The sequence below is a fragment of the Zootoca vivipara genome, chromosome 8, assembly GCF_963506605.1.
Source record: "Zootoca vivipara chromosome 8, rZooViv1.1, whole genome shotgun sequence".
Classification (NCBI taxonomy): domain Eukaryota; kingdom Metazoa; phylum Chordata; class Lepidosauria; order Squamata; family Lacertidae; genus Zootoca; species Zootoca vivipara.
The window spans coordinates 19,901,538-19,921,031 of NC_083283.1; the positions used below are offsets into that span (position 1 = coordinate 19,901,538).

Below are 19,494 nucleotides of genomic sequence, written 5' to 3' on the forward strand. Positions count from 1 at the left end.
AGCGCCGCAACCCCAGAGTCGGACACGACTGGACCTGATGGTCAGGGGCCCCTTTACCTTTACCTTTAAATAAAGTCCCGACTCAAGTTTCATGTTACATGTACTTAGATTTATTTGCTGTATATCAGTATGACCTTATAGTACTTAAAATCCATTACAGGATTGTTTATAGTTAGTCTTAAACCCACAAAGACAATAATACTGCTGTGGAAGACCAAAGGGGAGAAAAAGCCATTTAATTTATTTACAGTTTCATTTGTAAACATTTAATCTACATATATTGTACTATGTTCTAACAGGAGTAAAGAGCTATACATTGAGACAGAAAACTACGCCCTGTATGTTTAGTTGTATTAAGCATGAGCATATTGTTGAGATAGAACATCCCCTTTCCCGTTACCACAGCAGTAAACATCCTTCCGATAAAGTGTTTGAACTTCTGAAAGAACTTTATATTAGCGACATACAATACAACAACAGCGAATGATTTAAGCCAAACCCTTTGGCTTCTTATTCTATTTCTAGAATAATTTAAAGTGCTAGAAGCAACCCGTCAATCAACACTTTCTCTCTTTCTCTCTCTAAAATAACAAAAACTACTTTTAAACATTAATTTACAAAGAAATATATACAATGTTCATCTGGAACAGCTGAGATTCCAGCACAAAATCATTCACTGTCACACTTAACAGCTTTTTTTTCCAATTTTTGCTTTTGCATAAACATAGAATATAAGCTTTGAAACAAACTGTTGTTGAGCGATTATTGCCACAATGGCTTTTCAGTTCTCCTACAAAAGTGAACGAGAGCTACTGATTAACTGTATTTTAGCCTGTCTTGTTTTTCATTTTGAGGTCACGGAACAGTAAAGTTTGCATATTACAAGTCTACTGGGTTACAATGTCTACCTAGAGTACATTACCTCATTGAATCAGAGCTGGTGCTAACTGCAGTTTACAACATACATCCACTCAAAAGAAAAAAGAGAGAACACCACACCTATATTTTTTTCTCTTTTTTTGGACAGGAGCAATTCTTGGAGACGATGTTCTACGAAGCTACAACAGAAAAACTATAAAACAGTATATATATCTATATATCTGACACTTTATGCTGTTTGGGGAAAAAATGCATCTGTTTCATAGTCTTAGAACATATAATGCCCCTGCTATAGCTATTCTTCTCCACTGCATTGCGCTCACTTTGTCCAACTGAGCATTGGTATTTTGTTTCTCTTGACCATGTAGCTCAATCATTACCCAACATTTGTCCCAATCCTGCAGATCATGAACAGCTTGTGCAAAATACGTCAATACAATCAATAAGGGCAGCTACATTTTTACTGTAAAATACAACAGACATGAATTCTCTACGCATGAAAGGAAATGACACCGTTGAATGTGGATGAATACTTTGTCTAGTAAGTGGCACCATCTGAATGGTTAAAAAAAAATGGCCCAAATTGATCACTGTCAAAAATTTCAGAATCTCCATTTCTCTCTTATTTAGGCCCATAGGGACATGTTTCACTACAGTTTGTGTAAATAAATGATTTCTTGATGAAATAGCCCAAAATAGTATGAGAAAGCTTTGGAGTAGTGGGGATGGGGGGGGGGGGCGACGACCAGGGATGACAAGCCACATGACAACAGAGACCTATCTTACCCTATAAAGTAAAAACTCCAATTATGACTGGTTAAAAATAATCTAAATAATGTTTTATGTAAAGGTATTTAGATGGCCATGCAGAGAATTTTGAAAGGCATTGCTGCATTATATTGCTTCAAGGGCTTTTTGAGCTGCACTGATCCATTTCAGGTTTGGGACAACCTTTTGTAGTAGCAGTTTATATTTTATTCAAAGCCCCAAATTTCAATGTCTTGAATAATGAAATCTTCTTTCTTAGAAAGAATGCGATTCCCAAATGTTTTGCAAGAATGACTTCTTCCATGGTAGAGATCGCCATCGAGCCAAAGTGCAAATTCACCCCTGGAATATGGAAAAAAGAATTATTTCTCCACAGTAGAAAGCCACCCTCCTTACATGAATTAACACATACATGATTAGAACTCAAGAAGAACAGGCATGTTCCATTTCCTTTCCATCCCTAAAAACAATCGCAACTGCATTTGAAACCAATATATTTTGTTAGGAATTATTTCCTTGCCATAAATATTTCTGCATCCCTTTTAGCCGATGGGTGAACAGACACTAATCAGGTAGCATTAAGATTTTGACTGTTCAGTTACACCTGTTCAGTTACACACACACTACTGAAGTTTGGCACCTGCAGAGAGAGCACAGAACAGAAATGCAACCTGGTCCCTCACTAAGTAGTTTTTGATCTAATAAAACATGAATCCAGTCTTCCTTGTATTCATCCAGCACTGAAACACCTGAGGGAAAGGTTCAGAGAATTTGGCAGAAGATGAGAGGTCCTGGGCAGAAAAAAGCAAACTTGGGAGCTTGCATGAAGATGGATCAGCACATCACTATTAATATGCAAACACCACATAGAATTTATGTGTGTTTAATGTGCTTCACTCACAATCTTTTGGCAATCATTAGAACAATCTGTAAGACAATGGTCAGTATTCTTCTCTCTTGTGTTGCACAGGGAATAAAGATGAAGTTGAAGCAATAGTGGCTCACCTTAGGCTACATAGCAAGTTCCAAGTGTTTGAAATGTGGTTCCGAATTCACAGCTCAGTTTGCTAGCTGTTGTGCTATACCTGCACTAAATCTAACACCTGGAGGGCACCAGATTGCAGAAGGGAGTAGGATAGGTAACTGGTGGCCCTCCAAAAGTCTTTTTTTTGGGGGGGGAATTTCAATTCCCATCAGCTGCAAAGACCGTGGCCAAAGGTCAGGGATGATGGGAACTGCACTCCCACAGCATCAGATTCCTGCCTTAGAGCTATTCTCTCTACATTGCTCCACCTCCCACTCTTCTCTCCGTATCTCGCTGTCCTTGGACATTCTGTTCACATGAAGGGAATATTCAGTTTCAACTGAAACTGTGAAAGGTTATATGGGAGAGAAGGAAATACTATAGGAAATGATCGCTTAGAAACAATATTTAATGTAAAAGAAGTCAACATGGCCATGAACAAAGGGGATTAATTCTTGGATGTGACCCAAAAATTTCTATTTGCAAATGCTGGTAAGTGTATAAATTTATCAAGAAGCCAAAGAATTAAGACGTCTAGAAGCAGATAGAAGAGGAGAAACAGTACAGTGTCTTAAGAAGACCACTTCAAAGTGAGTATATATATATATATGAAAAAAGGCTGTAAGAGTTGTATTTATAATTAGGACTGCATAATTCCTTCAAAGTAATGTATTATTGTTCAAGAATCATAGCTACAAGGTTCAATATAGTTAACAGCATAACACTTATGTATCTGAGGGCTTTATCTGGTGGTGGGGGAACCCACCCTAAAAACCAATCCTTAGTAAGAAAAGAAATAAATTCATCACTCACCCTCCACCACCAAAAGCTAGGGCATCCATGTCGCCTTTAAGAAAGAACATATTGTCCCCAGTCCACGCGAAAGTCTAATGTTAAAAGAATGAAAAAACAACAGCCAGACACAGTGATTATGTGAAATTACTAACCCAGGAAAAAAATGGCCGGGGGTGGGAGGGGAGTAAAGCAACATCAATGGTTTGTGTTTCAGAGAGTGCTATGGATAATAGTTTATAAGCAGGACCTGCTACAAAATGTTGCTGCATGAGCCTCCTATGCCTTCTTCCAGGATATCCATGCTATTCCTGCATTGCAGGGGGTTGGACTAGATGACCCTCAGGAACCCTTCTATCTATGAGTCTATAATTCACCCTTCTCAGGTTTCTGTTTCTTGATCTTTCCTCAAAGAGACAGAGGTTTTCAGCTAAGATTTACTCATGTTGTTGTTTAGTCGTTTAGTCGTGTCCGACTCTTCGTGACCCCATGGACCATAGCACGCCAGGCACTCCTGTCTTGCACTGCCTCCCGTAGTTTGGTCAAACTCAAGATTTACTCATAGTAAATCTTTACTCATAGTAGACCCATAAAAATTAACAGACACAACTTGTCACATTGATTAATTTCAGTGGGTCAATTCTAAGTAAAACATAGCTGAATGCCACCCTGAAATTTGGCATACTATGGCCACTGAAAATGAATTTCATAACTGAGAAGTCACGGTTACATATGCTCACTGAAGCAGACCCTCTGAGCTAGATCTTAAGGTCTTTTAAGTAATAATTCCCTTCCAAGTCATTCAGGGGCTTATGGGCAATAACCTAAGTCAACTATTAGTATAGAATATTATATGCACACTCACACCAGGTTCATCTTATTTTAAGAAGATGACACACAATGATCTTGCAGTTCAATGACATTCCTTCTTAGAGCAATTTTTAAAAGAACTGCTTTATTAGCGTGAAGTCCACAGACAAATAAAGCAAAACATTAGGAAGTTATAGAAAGCTGACAAAAACTTAACTCTACATATTCTCTGAGGAGGGCTTTTAAGATGAATATCAACTTAAAAGCATAAAATTCACACGTTAATTATGCCGTATTGTATCAACCAACCTTTTTTAGTCCTTACCTCAAAATCTGGACAAAAGGTAAAAAGAAAGGTTTCTCCAGTGCCATAAAAACCATCACTCACTTTAAAGGGTTCGGAAGCTAGTGCCCCAAAGATCTAGAAAAATAATAATTAAAATGATCTGGTGTTCATGAGATTTCTTTCCTTAATATATCTGTAAGCAGTACAAATAGAATTCTGATACGGTCTTTCTTCATGTCCAGATTAAATTAGATCCCTCCACTAATTTCTCTTCAGATCAAATGAATTTACTTCTCCTTACTTACAATGCTGAGCTAATATTAATTATCTTCAAGAAGGTATTTAATGCAACTATTTTTCCAAGGCACTTCCGGATGGCAGCTTGCTTAGGAACCAGAGAATCAACTCAGAAAACACAAAAAGAGGTACTTATTGGTGCAAAAACATAAAATAAAAATAATAGCAGTGACTGACTGCCATTGTTAATGTCTGTGATGATTAGCCAATTTGGGGCAGCAGTTATCAGACTAGGATCACTGCAACTAATTTAGCTTGTTTTCAGCAGGCATGCTGATTCAGTGTGCCTCTTATACAAGCAAATCAGCTTCCTGAAAACACAATAGAACAATCTTGGCCTGGCCTGGCCTTGTCCTGCTCAACCGAGCTCCACCTCACTACCTCTGCTTTCCTATTCTGCTACAGTACAAGACATGCTGCTGTTTTATTGGCTCAGAGCAAGAAATGTGCAGCTGCCAAAACGCAGCACCATAAAATTCAACTCTGGGGTGCTATCTATCTCCTGTGGCCCTGTATAATTCTTCTCAGGAGAATGAAGGAAAGCAGAAGCAGTAATCGTAGCACAGATTACTTAGAGGTGGAGAAGTACTTTTAGAGCCCAACATTCACCTTGTGCTTAAGAAGAGCATTATGAACCACAGAGATCTGTATTTCCAAATCAGGAAAAAACAAAACCTAGTGACATTAGGAAAGTTAGTTCTGATGTTTTGCTGCAAATGGCCAAGCCATGTTCTAAGCCACTTTATAGATACAATATGCACCCAGGTCTTAAGGTTTGGGGTTTTTATGTGGTTGTAACACAAGAGTCTTCCTTTAGTACCCTAAAAAAAGTTTTAAAAAATGTGGCAGATGAAGGTAGGCTCTATGAAACTTGACACCTAAGTACTTTCATAGACAAAATACTACTTCCTACAGCACAATAAATTTGCCAGCCTTTAAAGGGCCACAGGATCCCAATACCCAAAAAACCCTTGCTATATATCATATTCTTCCTATCTTAGAGTACAGTAGTCACATGTAAGCCAGCCTCTGCCTGTTGAGACTTCTGAAGTTTCTCCAGAGACAGGAAAAAGAAGATAGAAAGGATTGCAGAAACACACGCAAGCAACAGCTTCTGGCTACTTTTCTCCAGCCCCCTGCTCCATTAAAGTTAAGCAGAGAAACAATACTCATTGCTCCTCCTGTGATTAATGTAAAATGTAGCTATGCTATACGATGGCTAATTTAAGGTTTTAAACTTTGGGGTTTGTTTGATGGGGGAGAGGGGGAAATAATAGTGCTCATTGTTTCCTTACCTGTCCATCACTGTCTTTGATTACCATTAGTACTGGTGTGTCCAGCCCCATCATGGTTCTGTACAGGGTCTTTAAGCTCATGCCATGCTTTGCAGTACTGTAGACAAGGCTCCATGGATACCCAATAGTTCGTGGTGGAAGATGTTTTGTGAGCTAATAAAAAACACAGATGCAAATAATGCATACATACTGAATACACTGGATTATTTTTTTAATTTTTTTTTTAAAAAGGTTTGGCATGAGACAATTCACACACATATGACCTATCTTCCTTCTGCTAGACTTTTTGTAGTTCATTACTTCAAGTCCAACACTTAAAACTGCTTTACACAAAATAGTCGTAATATTTAATTTCAAACCAACAACAAGAAATGGGACAAGGTGTATTTTTAAAGTTACTTGCTTGCGCGAAAGTCACCGGAATTTACTTCCAACTAAAAGCATTTAGGATTGGGTTGTCAGGCACAATGGACAGTCTGTCTTGCCCACATCAGAAACAATTCAGGGGACCTAAATTGTTTTGTTGAATGTCCAGCAGATGTTTTGTAAACTAATACAGGTCTCAAACAGGATACGGTAAAGATAAGAACTTCACCTTTCATATCCTGTTACTTGCTGAACCATTCTAGACATACTGTAAATTGTGGGACACATTCCCATGGCACCCAGAGTTACTGATAAGTCATGGTCAGTCACGATCACTTCATTACCCACAAAGTTTCATAGAGGAAAAGGCTGAGAAAAGGCTGGGGAACCTTCCAGAGCAGATTGGGGAGGGGGTATAGAACTGGGGAATTGACAAAGATTAACAGCATAAGGAGAAAAAACAAAGGCCCATCTAATTCAGCAGCCTGTTTTCATAGTGGCCAAACAGATACCCATGGAAAGCACAGAAACTGGACAGGGAGGCCAACAGCACCACCTGTGCTCTCCAGCAACTTGTATTCAGAGGGATACCACCTCTGATATTGGAGGTAAGATATAGCCATAATAAATAGTACCCTCCCCTCCTCCTTTAACCGAGCTCCTTATCCTGGATTAACAACCGGATACAGTACATACAATTTCTAATCCACCCTAAGTGGATTATTCATATAATTATTGTAATATACAGAGAGAAGGAGCACAAATATGAATTGTAGACTGGAACTAACTTAACTAGTTTTGAACCTTACCACAAGCATTTTGGAGCGAGGATGTATTACTTCACTAAACCAATCATATGAACAATTTTCTCTTTTTATGCTTAATTGATTTTTGGTAACTTGTTTATACCAGCATCTTCAGGAGGAGGAGTGCAATATTTACTTTAACACTTCAGCTTTTTACAGCAATGTTAAATAAAAAGTCAAAGCTACCGTTTTGAGGACGGGCATACCTTTCTTATTTCATACCTTTTCAATTTGCTCCGGTTGTAACAATTCACTGGGGTCATTAAGATTTGGCCGAAATGCCTCAGGCTCCAGTGTCGCCTTTATCGTTCCCTGTGTTGAAGGTGTATCTTCCCTTGTGGTGATCTGCAAAGATGGAGGAAAAATTAAATAAACATTCAAAATACCATGCAACGTATCTGCAAATCTGAAAATAACTTGTTAAAGCTTTCAAGACCTATACAACTATACGCTTCCCTATTGTAAGATAGCCACAGTGTGCCCCAGTATACAGTACATTGAATGACATATTAAAATAGCTTCTGGCTTCTCTTCTCATCACGTATCTCCTGTAATATTTGAAATAAAAGTTTTTAACCGCATAGGAACTTGCAGAATATTTTCAACTGGCATGGCGCAGGGCCAAATGTGACAGATGGTAGAAAATTATTGTCTGCACCAGTCCCATCTATCAAAGAAAGAAAGAAAGAAAGAAAGAAAGAAAGAAAGAAAGAAAGAAAGAAAGAAAGAAAAGTGAAGGCCCATGCTAGCCCAACTGGGAGAAAACCACATTGGGAGGAGACTATTTTACTGTTTAAAATTGGAACTCCAACCTCCAGCTTTCTGTGATTAAAGATAACCCAACACAAAAATCATCAAACATCAAATTTAGCCAGGCTCTTAAAAGGTGGGGGGAGAGATGATCTATTAATATTTTTCTAGCTAATACTACATTAATTTGTGTTTACATTTAAAGGATGCATAGAACCTGACCCCCAAACAGGAGTCACAGTACCCTTCACCTTCCACCCCAAGTAGCAAGCAGCAGCAAGCAGCTTCTTCCCACCTTTCAAATGCAAATGACAAGTGTACTCATCAGTGATTCAAATGCTGATAAATACACCTGTATTTCTCCTATCTCCCTGCAATGCCTCAACTGGGCCACCTGCCCCCTCCCTTTAAGCACAGCATAATATTTGCCACTTTAAGAAAACTATTTTTAAAAGCTGAAAAACATCTTAGGGAGGAGTATCAGTCAGTAAGTGTCGTGCATAGCCAACGTCTGGTGCAAATTAGCAAAATTGTCCTTCCGTCCCCGAGCTTGATTTCTGAATATTGTACATCAGAACAAAACATGATGAGTGCATTCCAGTGCTCAAATTAAGTACGTAAATACACACCCAAAAGCTTCCATTCTAATCTTGATGAATTTAGTAAAAAAAGGAGTTTATTCTCTTTTTTGGAAATGCCACTTTACTGACTGGCACAGTGTACTTACTTAGGGCACAATTACACCTTCCTGTGGCAGATCCCAAAACAAGAAAATGGACATCTTCCAAACAGCTTTAAAACAGCAGGGTGGGAAAAGATTTCATGTGAAGCATGGGCTACAGCAGGCATCTCCAAACTGCGGTCCTCCAGATGTTTTGGCCTACAACTCCCATGATCCCTAGCTAGCAGGACCAGTGGTCAGGGAAGATGGGAATTGTAGTCCAAAACATCTGGAGGGCTGAAGTTTGGGGATGCCTGGGCTACAGGGATAGTGATGCTGAAGTGTTCCTTTGCCTAAGAGTACAGCAGCTGTCCATTAAGACTGGCTCATTTCTGATGCCAATGCCCAACTATGAGAAAGGAAACGGGGAAGGGAATTGTAGGAGAAAAGCATCTAGGGTCACTGCCTCTCTCTTCAGAATCCCCACCCCTGTTTTACAGCTGTCATGGGAGCCTATATTGTAATTCATGGGCCAGTAATGAATATCTTGTTTGGCCCTCAGAGAAAGACTAAATTAAATTAAGTGAGAAACATCAGCTCACTTTGTAGTCCAGCTCAAGATTTCTTTAAATAGACTTCCTCCATCTTCCTGGACACATTCCTGTTTCCATTTCATATGATCATATAAGTTGATATAACTGTTTTCTGGAGCCAACTCATAGGGGTCATGTGAGCTTCAGTCCTCGCAATAAAATATTGCGTTGCAATTCAAATGGTGTGCATGCACGGTGTCATGTGATTGACCATGTGGGGAGGGGCTTACCTGGGCCCCCGCAATATTTCATTTAAGTTGGCATCCCTGGCCCCCTTAGAACCATTATGTCTCTCTGTCTCTCTCTCTCTCTGTGTGTGTGTAAAACACAGTTATTTTCTGAAACAACATGACTATCTTCTGAAACTCCACATATGGGTGGGAATGCCCTCTGGTATCCATTTATTGGACCGAGGGTTTTTGAAGATTTATTATTATTATTATTATTATTATTATTATTATTATTATTATTATTATTAAATGTCCTATCCATGTTTTCCCACAATGCGCTTTTGAACTTGTGGGGTGACCTAAGGAATTACGTGGCAGGCTGGCTGCAGTGAGAATTTCTGTGGCTCAGAAATGAAAGACACTACAGGACTTAAAAACCTCTCAATGTGGTACAACAATATGTATGCTCTGTCTAGCTCAGAGAAAATAACTCACATGAACGACATGTTTCGAAGGATAAGGAAGACCAAGAACATTTCTATGCAGTTTGGTCGGATTTCATTTCTTTCATGTCAAATCTTCCCCACAAAATTGCAAAGTTTGGTGATCACGATGTGTTTTGCTCCTTTTATTTTTCTCCATTACTTGTTATTTATTTATTTATTTATTTATTTATTTATTTATTTACTTACTTACTTACTTACTTACTGTGTTTACTGTATTTATTTATTTATAAAATAAATCTGTACTGCTCCTATGTTTTGTGACTTTGTGTGGGTTTTCTTTTTTTGTCTCTACTTTTGATTTTACTTTTTAAAAAAAAAAAAAACTTTGTTAGAAATCCTCCCTAAACAAACCTTCTCGATTCAAGGAAAAGTAACAAAGACTTCAGAGATATTCTTTAACACATAAGCAACCCAAGCATACCGAGTTGTACAGTTTACTGAGTTCATGGCTCTTTTATCCCCTTCCTAGTCTTTTATTATTATTCTTGCAATCTTTGTATAGCAGAATCTGCAGATGTTGACATGTAAAGTAAAAAAAATGGTTTGGCTTAACATGTTATCCAAACTCAGGCTCATAGTTAAGCTCACTCCTCGCTGACCACGAGCTGTACCCCTCCTGGCTAACCACAAGGTTTGTTCTTGGCTATAGTTTGTGGTTAACAAGGTGGGCGAAAATGCTAAATACCCATTCCATGTAAAGGTTTTCCCACTTCGTCTAAGAAATAAGTATTATCACACAAAACAAAAAGGAATCCAAACATACACATTAGTTACAAGCTAGAGAAAGTTAATAGTATAGTTGCAAGATGTGGTGCATTTGTCTCAAAAATGTTAACCAGTGATGCTGCTGGCAAAATGTTTCACTACAATTAAGAGAAGAGAGAATTTGCAGTCCCTTGACTGTGTTTAAGGAGTACCCCTGTACTGGCTGTGCCACAATTTCTCTTTGGAGAAGGAAACAATAAGGTTTATCAAGCATCCTTTTAGCTCTCCTTCCTACTGTATAGTGGCAGGTGCTATTTATATATTTCCAGCTATTGTACAAAACCCAAGTTTATCTACTGATCGTATTCTGAAAAATGAATACAAATTATCTGAAAAGTACAAGCAATTCAGCATCCAACCACGTTAGCAAATAATTCATATGCAAACAGGCTTTTTTGCTGAACTGCCCAAGTGACATTTTTACCCATAGGAATATAATAAAATGTTGGTTCCCCCATTTGTTCTTTCCTCATACTAAATTATATCCACAATTATAAGAGGCTATCTTTTGGAACATTGAATCTATTAAAGACATTATCCCAAAGCAGAAAAAGTATCCCTCACTCACATTATCAGGACTCTTAGCTCATTGCTAAAAGGTAAAGGTAAAGGGACCCCTGACCATTAGGTCCAGTCGTGACCGATTCTGGGGTTGCGCGCTCATCTCGCATTATTGGCCGAGGGAGCCGGCGTATAGCTTCCAGGTTATGTGGCCAGCATGACAAAGCCACTTCTGGCAAACCAGAGCAGCACACGGAAACGCCGTTTACCTTCCCACTGTAGCGGTTCCTATTTATCTACTTGCATTTTGACGTGCTTTCGAACTGCTAGGTTGGCAGGAGCTGGGACCAAGCAACGGGAGCTCACCCCGTCACAGGGATTCGAACCGCCGACCTTCTGATCGGCAAGCCCTAGGCTCAGTGGTTTAACCACAGCGCCACCTGGGTCCCTTAGCTCATTGCTAGATAGCATAAAATAGGTCAATAAGGCACCACTTGAAACATTAGCTTTTCTGGTAAGCAGAATTAGAAAAGCAATGAAAGCATTTTCTTCCACATTTAGCCAATTGTAAATATTACTCAGAAAGACAGAGATTGTAAAAAAAAAAACCCTTTCAGTTCAGTCCATATCTCAGTTAAGTTGAAACATATTTGGATTTATACTGATTTACTCATACTGAAGTGAATGGCATTATAGAAGCTTAAAATCCAAATGCTTAGCCAAGCTCTGGGTGAGAGCTTTTTATTATTCATTTGATAATATTCAATATGGTTTATTTCTTCAAGCTTTAGAAAATGCCCGTGCAGTTTTAAAGATATGCTTTCAGCAACAATGTACACAACTATCTTCATGTGTACATATGCCAAAGCGGAAAGAAGTGTATCTGCTGAGAATGCAAAAGTGATGGCAAGAAGCTTAGAAAGGGTTGGTGTTACCCAAGAAGATTAAAGCAGTGGAGTAAAGGGGAATAAAATTGTACATCCAGTCTGCTCTTTTGACTCAAGACAAGGGATACCATTTGGCCAAGGCAAAGTATGAGGAAAACTAGCCTCTTACACATGGGCACATAATAGGGCACTTCTTTTAAGCTTTCTGACTTGTGGCCAATGATATAGATGATCCTTCACAAACATTTAACTAATATTGCAGTTGGGAATTGGGGCTAAAGCAAGCTCTTTGCACTCTCTTTTGAAATGCTCTTAATTCAACACAAACTTCCATCCCAAGCTGTGAAGTAAGTCCCCAGCAGTCTAGAAAAGATGTGCAGCAATGAGAGCAAAACTTCAAAAAATAAATAGAAAATTCCCCTGAGTATAAAATAATTAGAGCTGAGCCAAAACAGTCTTTTTAGTTCTATTTTCACTTCTGTTATTGCCTCCATTTTATGGCATGGTTTCACCTACTATCCCCAAATTTCACCTTTTTTTTTGTCCAGGTCCTGAATTCTAAAAAGTAAAGGTGCTGATTTTTAAGACTCAATGGTACAGTGCAGCCAACCCCTCCAGCCACAGTGAACCTTGGGGAGCTATCCCAACCCAGAGCTAAAGTTTATGCGGAGTTCCTTTACTGCAAGCCTGCCAACCTTGTCTACAGCCACAGAGGATGGAGAAAAACATACCAAGAGTATAAAAAGGGATCCTGCATGAGGTTTGGCTTAGGGGAGCCGGGAACTGGTTGAATAGTCTTCAGTAACTGTACACATCTTCTGCTCAGAAGAGTAGAGAGATTCTCAAGTTGTGTTCCATGTACTTGCTCAGGGTCTATGTAGTTCCCATGAGCATTAAAAGCAGCCTTGCCTTGGGGAGCTTTTCTTTGGCTTTATCTGATCTGTAACTAGCATCCAGGATTTGGACAAAATGTGAAAAAAGCACTTTATTTTAATAGATTTTGCATGCAAAATTTGCAGGCATTACAATTTTGACATGAACATTGAAAGTTGCAAAAGTTTGGCTAAGCTCTAGAAGTGAACCACTTGCCACAAATGTCACAGCATTCAGCCATACCACTACATAGGGAGACAAATTCATGAGGAATGGATTTTTTGCTGGGTTCTTGCAGTGTTGTAACCAAGACAAACACAATGAATATGAGACTAATCTGATCAAGGACACTACAGAGAGAGAAGTTCTAGCCTCTGGACGAGGGCTGGTTAACTACTTAAGAGAGCACCTTGAGACGTCTGCAGAGTGTGCGCAGTTCTTCACTATTTAAAGCATCGATCCTGCGGTGATACTCAGCCACTGACACTACCTGAATATGGAGACAGGAAGACAATAATTCCACTCATAGTTAAAGAAAAATAAAGAGCAAGAAAATAAATGACAAGGTTATGGTGACATTGGGCAACATACAAAAAAATAAAAAAAAGGACAAGCAACATACCAAAAAAACCCATAAATGAAATAAAATGTAATCAGACGTTTATCATTGTAGTGATGTGATGCTCAGACACATTTCAAATTTAGAATGAACACATATAACAACAGACGTTCCCAACAAAATAGTACCAGAAATCTGATATATTTTCATCGAAGAAGTACATCTTATAGAATAATATGTAGGCATACACATCACTAAATAGTTTCCTTTCTTAAATGTTGCCTGTCATTTTTAGCTAGGCATCAATGCTAACTGATGAAAAACAAGTAGATTCTATAAAAGTTTAGATGTTAGGTGACCACAGTGCAGTGCCATCAATAGTTTTGCATTCTTCTTAGAACACTAGTATATCAGATTATTTATAAGTAATATAATTGCCTAATGTTAATTGTGAAAAATGTATGCAGAGATACAGTTTACAAAATAATTTGTGTCTGTAGAAGAGCAAGCCATTATGTAACTATAAAACAAAATACTGTATACAGTATTGGGGGGACGGGACTGAATGAACCAAAGTGATGGAATCTAGGCAGAACTCTCAGTAAGCTTAACTTTTTCTTGTTTGTTAAAATACAGCAGCTGTAGCTCTTAAAGCAACTAACTGCAAGGTCAGTCCCACTGCACAATAGTACTGGGGAGGCTGGTTGGCTCCATCCAACTTTAAGGATGTTTCTGGAATCTCACACCAGGGGTTGGATTATGGGAATTCATATGGATTATAGGAACAGTACATTAGCGACTTCTAATATATTAGAAACAGTCTTCTTTAAAAATGCTGTTTGTTTTCATGAAAGAAAGAAAATATAGAATCCAATTTCTATATTTTTTGTTTAACATAGAAGCCATTCATGCTAGTAATATTGCCCCCAAATTGGGCTGTATCCAACAAAGTCATTATGTTAACAAAAGAACTTCCAGTTGCACAATGGAACACTTCCCCTCCCTGCAGACCTCCTCCAAATTTGTTCTGAAGTTTTCCCCAGCCCCCTGGAGCAGATTAGTGGGCGGGGGGGGGGGGGGAAGAGTCCAGTTGCACAGACACAAGTCCTAGCACTAAAGGAGCTACAGTGGAACATAATCCATGACAGAGGCACGTCCGCAACCCGCAGCGTTCGTAACCTGCAGCACTGCGTCTGCGCACACGCATGATGCAATTTGGTCTTCTGCGCATGCGGCAAAACCCGGAAGTAACCCTTTCCAGTACTTCTGGGTTTCCCGCAGTCCGTAACCTGAAAACGCGTAACCTGAAGCATCTGTAACCCGAGGTACCACTGTACTTTGTTGGATACAACAATCTCAGGACTAGGGGCTGAAAGACACTCGCCCTGTGCTTATCATGCCCTCGTGACTCTCACTAGGCCATGCCTTTTCCACACGCCTCACTGGCCCTGCTCCGTGCCCTCCCCCCAGAGAATTTTGCCTGACTGGAATGTATCTGTGAACTATGATAATACCTTGAGAGGGTGCATATTTGTAAGCCTCTGGCTTGGGTGTGGCTGGAATGCAGCCTATTGTATACAGCAGCGGTGTCCAATCAGTCGACAGGTAGATCACCTGGGTGATCCTGGTTGATCACAGGCAAGTAATGTTCCGGCCTCCCGCCGAAAAAAGCTCAACAACCCTGGCCAACCCCCCCTCCCCAAAATGCACGTTCCTCCTCCCTCCAATGACAATGGGTAGATCACTGCCAGTTATTTTATACTGGGAGTAGATCGCAGTCTCTTGGGAGTTGGATGTGCCTGGTATACAGGTAAGAGTCACATCTTTTGCTCTACCTACTTATGCTTCTGGGCCTTCCAACCACTGGCATGCAAGCACTAGCATGAACAACTGCCCTACAAGGAAAGGTTACAACATTTGGGGCTTTGGAGGTTTGTGTGGCACACACACAGCAGAAATATAAAATAATGCATCTTGTAGAGAAAGAAAGCGAGGAGGCATTTCTCTCTCACCTATAATGAAGCTAAATGGTGGGAGATGCAGGACAAAGTGAAATATTTTATCACAGAGTACATAGTTGAATGGTGAAATTTGCTACTAGAAGACGTGGCGACGGGCACCAATTTAGGAGCTTTAAAATAGAATTACAGAGATTCATTTGTTTACAAAAATTATATACCGCATAATATAAAAATCTCTAAGTATTTACGTAGATTAAGGAAAAATTTTTTTAAAAAAAACTAAATAAAAACAGAACAAAATTTGAAGATTTCACGGAGGATAAGGCTTTCAACAGCTGCTAGTCATCATGGGTATTTCCTACCTGCAAGGATCATAGGCAGCAATGTGTCTCTGAATGCCTGCATTTGGGTAACCACAGAAAAGGTCTATTGCCTATTTCCTGCTTGCAAGCTTACCATAGGACTACGCGTTATAGGTTTTTATATATTCTTAAGTCATAAAACAGTGATACACTGTAATGGTTTTAGCAGGGAGCTACAGGTGAGACCACACGGCATTCTGTCAGTTTCTCTACAAACATCCTAGGCAGTGATTAAACCCTCTCGCAAACCCAAAACAGTACGGTGTCAGCAATATTCTGATGGCACACAGCTCTACGTATCCTTTATATCTGTAGATGTGGAAGTGGATATGCTGGACCACTGTAATGCCTCATTAATGGACTGCATGAGAACCAACAAACAAGCTCAATCCAGGTAAGACTGAGGACATTGTCTGTGGGAGGTTCCCTAGACTGAATGGATGGGAGGTTGCCTGCCCCTAGGCCTAGATGGAGCTCCACCCCTTTCTGAGGGAGCTGGTACACAGCTTGGGGTTACTGAAGGATTCTTTGCTGTCATTTGAGGTTCAGGTGGCCTCAGTGGTGCAGTGCCCTCCATCAGCTTGGGCTGGTGGCCCAGCTGCACCCCAATCTGGACAGGGATAGGCTCACTTCTGTTCTCTATGCTATGGTAACCTCTAGGTTAGATTACTGCAATGTGTTATATGTAAGATGCCTCTGAAGATGGTTCGGAAACTTCAGCCGGGGCAGAATTTGGCGACCAGGTTGCTTATCTGTGCAATGCTCTCCCCAAGGAGGCTTGCCTGGAGCCTTCATTACATATCTTTAGGTGTCAGGGAAAAGTTTCTCTATAACGTTCTATGCCCTTTTAAATGTGTTTGTGGGAGGGGGAGATATTCTTCTGTTTTTGTTTTATTATGTATTTTGTGCTCTTATTTTACATTTTTATGTTGTGAACTACCCTATGATCTTTGGATGAAGGGCGGTCTACAAATTTAATAAATGAAATGAAATAATAAATAAGGAACTTCAATTCTATTGGCTGTGGCCTGAATCAAGATAATGGCTGTCTGCATTTGTACCCCGCTACAACCCACCCATGCCAGGATGTTTTATAGCAGGCATAGGCAAACTCTGGCCCTCCAGACGTTTGGGACTACAATTCCCATCATCCCTAGCTAACAGGACCAGTGGTCAGTGATGATGGGAAATGTAGTCCCAAACATCTGGAGGGCCGGAGTTTGCCTATGCCTGCCTTATAGTATGGCTTTGCGAAAGGTTGCCTTTAAAAAACATACATTTTTAAAAAAACTTTCACACAACTGTCTGCCTGAACTTTTGAATTTCAATTTTCTCTCCATCCTCATCCCTCTTCCACAAACGTGTGTACATAGCTGCCAACTTAGGATAACACTCAATATATCTGATAAAGTGGACTCTAACCCTTCTATCAATGGTTGCCAACCTTAATGGACAGTAGGAACATGGGGAATTTTGAGAAGATGCTGCGGGATACAGTCACAAAATGGCTGAGCCATGGGCCATAGCATAATGCAAATTGCTGCCACAGAAAGCGCCATGATCCCAAATAAATACAGCATGCCCCCCCTTCAGTAACAAGACATGTATGTAAGCATCACTGTGCTAGCTCACAATGGTTAAGCTCTTTGCACTTCTCCTCTGCTAGGAATAGAAGGGAGGATGGGTGCTCAATCCTTCCATTCAATGAAATATGGAGATGCTTGAGGAAGTGCTTTCAATGTAGGAGAAACCAACAAGTCAGTGCAAACATGAACTGAGTAGTAAAGGCAACTAGTTTCCTGTGCACTGTGAGGTACTGGCACACATACACACAAGCCTGCAGGTGTAGATATGTGAAGGTCCAGAAAAAGAGGAAAAATTCCAAGGGAAGAATTTAGCCCCCTTGCTCTGGAGGAGGGAATGGGGGGGCACAGGAAAAAAAATCTAGTTTTCCTCCCTCCAGATTTCTCCAGGGTACTTCACCTTCTTCACATATTTGCACAGGCAGCATGTTGTCAAACCCTCATCCAAGATGTCACACAGCTACCCTTTGGGGGACATGGTTACAATGGCAGGTGAAGTCTGGGTCCCCAAACTGAAATTAAGAGCATACCAAATTTCATTTTAATCCATGTTAGAAATGGTCACATGTAAGGGCAGAAGGGGTTGGGAAAGTTCATGCAATCATCTATGCAATCAGGGTGAACATTTTACAGATTTGTTCAAGTAGGCAAGGTAAAGGTATTATGACCCCTGGATGGTTGACCTCCAGTCAAACGCGACTATGGGGTGTGGCACTTGTTTCGCTTTTCAGGCAGAGTGAGCCAGCGTTTGTCCACAGACAGCTTTCCGGGTCATGTGGCCAGCATGACTAAACCACTTCTGGCGCAATGGAACACCATGACGGAAGCCAGAGCACACGGAAACGCCATTTACCTTCCCGCCACCTATTTATCTACTTGCACTGGTATGCTTTTGAACTGCTAGGTTGGCAGAAGCTGGAACAGAGGAATGAAGCTCAACCCGTTGCGCGGATTCGAACTGCCAATCTTCTGATCAGCAAGCCCAAGAGGCTCAGTAGTTTACACCACAGCACCACCCGTTTTCAATTACCAGGAGTTAAATGAGGATGTACTCAACCAGTGAAAACAATTAGAGTTAACAAAGAAGACAGAAAGAAGGAAACTTGATTCAAAATTGCTAATACGATACACATTTTAAAATCAACACCCCTAAAATGCTGTTTCAAATGAATTCAGAATTAAATAAAATAATTTTTGATTCAAGGAGGGTAACTTTCAGACGGCCTACACAAAGAACTCTTTTCTGGTGCTGCACTGCAATAATCATAAATGACCACACAAATACATTCAGGATTGAATGCAATAATTTAGTTTTTTTTACCACCATCACGTGCAAATCCAGAGAAACATCTCAGCTATGTAAAGGATTCCAGGCAGCATTCTTACACCCACCCTAGCACTTTCTCTTTATTGAGCTATCTCACATCTTTAGTGCTTTGAGGACGCAACTCACATTTCACAAACTCTGGGTTTCAGAGCATTGTGAGAGTGAGATGACAGGCCTCAACTTGAAGTAAGACTTAAAGGAGCTTTAACTTTAATTATGTGTCAAAATGTTTGGTAATGGAGACATCTTATCTCAGAAAGAGATGTGCAAGCAAGAAAAATCTCTCTAAGTATGATTTCTACACCTGCATGCAAAGTTTCTCCCCACTGATGAGTAACTATTTTCCATTCCTCATTTCCAATTACATTGCATGTATTATATTATGTCTATCTCTAAACAAAGAGAATAGAATGCAAATGATAGTGCCTGAAAATATGCCCAGACCGCAACCCTAAGTTAGATCATTATTATTTTCTTTCCTATATGAACAAAAGAGAAAGGATCCAAACTGATGCAATTACCAAGACACAGAAAAAATGTGGTGTGCCCCCCCCCCCGATTGCCTTAATTGGTCCTATTTTCCAATTTCAGATTCTTAAATCAGTATATCATGAAATACCAAAATGACAAAAAGAGAAAAAAAGAATTTGGCATGAAGTACAATTCCAGTTAG

The 19,494-nt window shown here is 39.9% G+C and overlaps 1 protein-coding gene across 6 annotated transcripts in view; it reads right to left on the minus strand.

Annotated features, from left to right (window-relative positions):
• Nucleotides 1-87: 87 nt before the first annotated feature.
• Nucleotides 88-19,494, minus strand: part of OXR1 (oxidation resistance 1) — a 234,133-nt gene continuing 214,726 nt past the window's right edge. For 3 of the 6 annotated variants that reach the window (XM_035125765.2, XM_035125763.2, XM_035125773.2), the window contains 6 exons: nucleotides 13,439-13,519; nucleotides 7,546-7,668; nucleotides 6,152-6,304; nucleotides 4,599-4,694; nucleotides 3,485-3,558; nucleotides 88-1,989 (listed from right to left, as the gene is read on the minus strand). In XM_035125765.2, the coding sequence (XP_034981656.2) occupies nucleotides 1,854-1,989; nucleotides 3,485-3,558; nucleotides 4,599-4,694; nucleotides 6,152-6,304; nucleotides 7,546-7,668; nucleotides 13,439-13,519 (663 nt within the window). In that variant the 3' untranslated portion in view covers nucleotides 88-1,853. The remainder of the gene's footprint in view (nucleotides 1,990-3,484; nucleotides 3,559-4,598; nucleotides 4,695-6,151; nucleotides 6,305-7,545; nucleotides 7,669-13,438; nucleotides 13,520-19,494) is intronic. The other 3 variants (XM_035125767.2, XM_060277665.1, XM_035125774.2) reach the window with 1 other exon arrangement.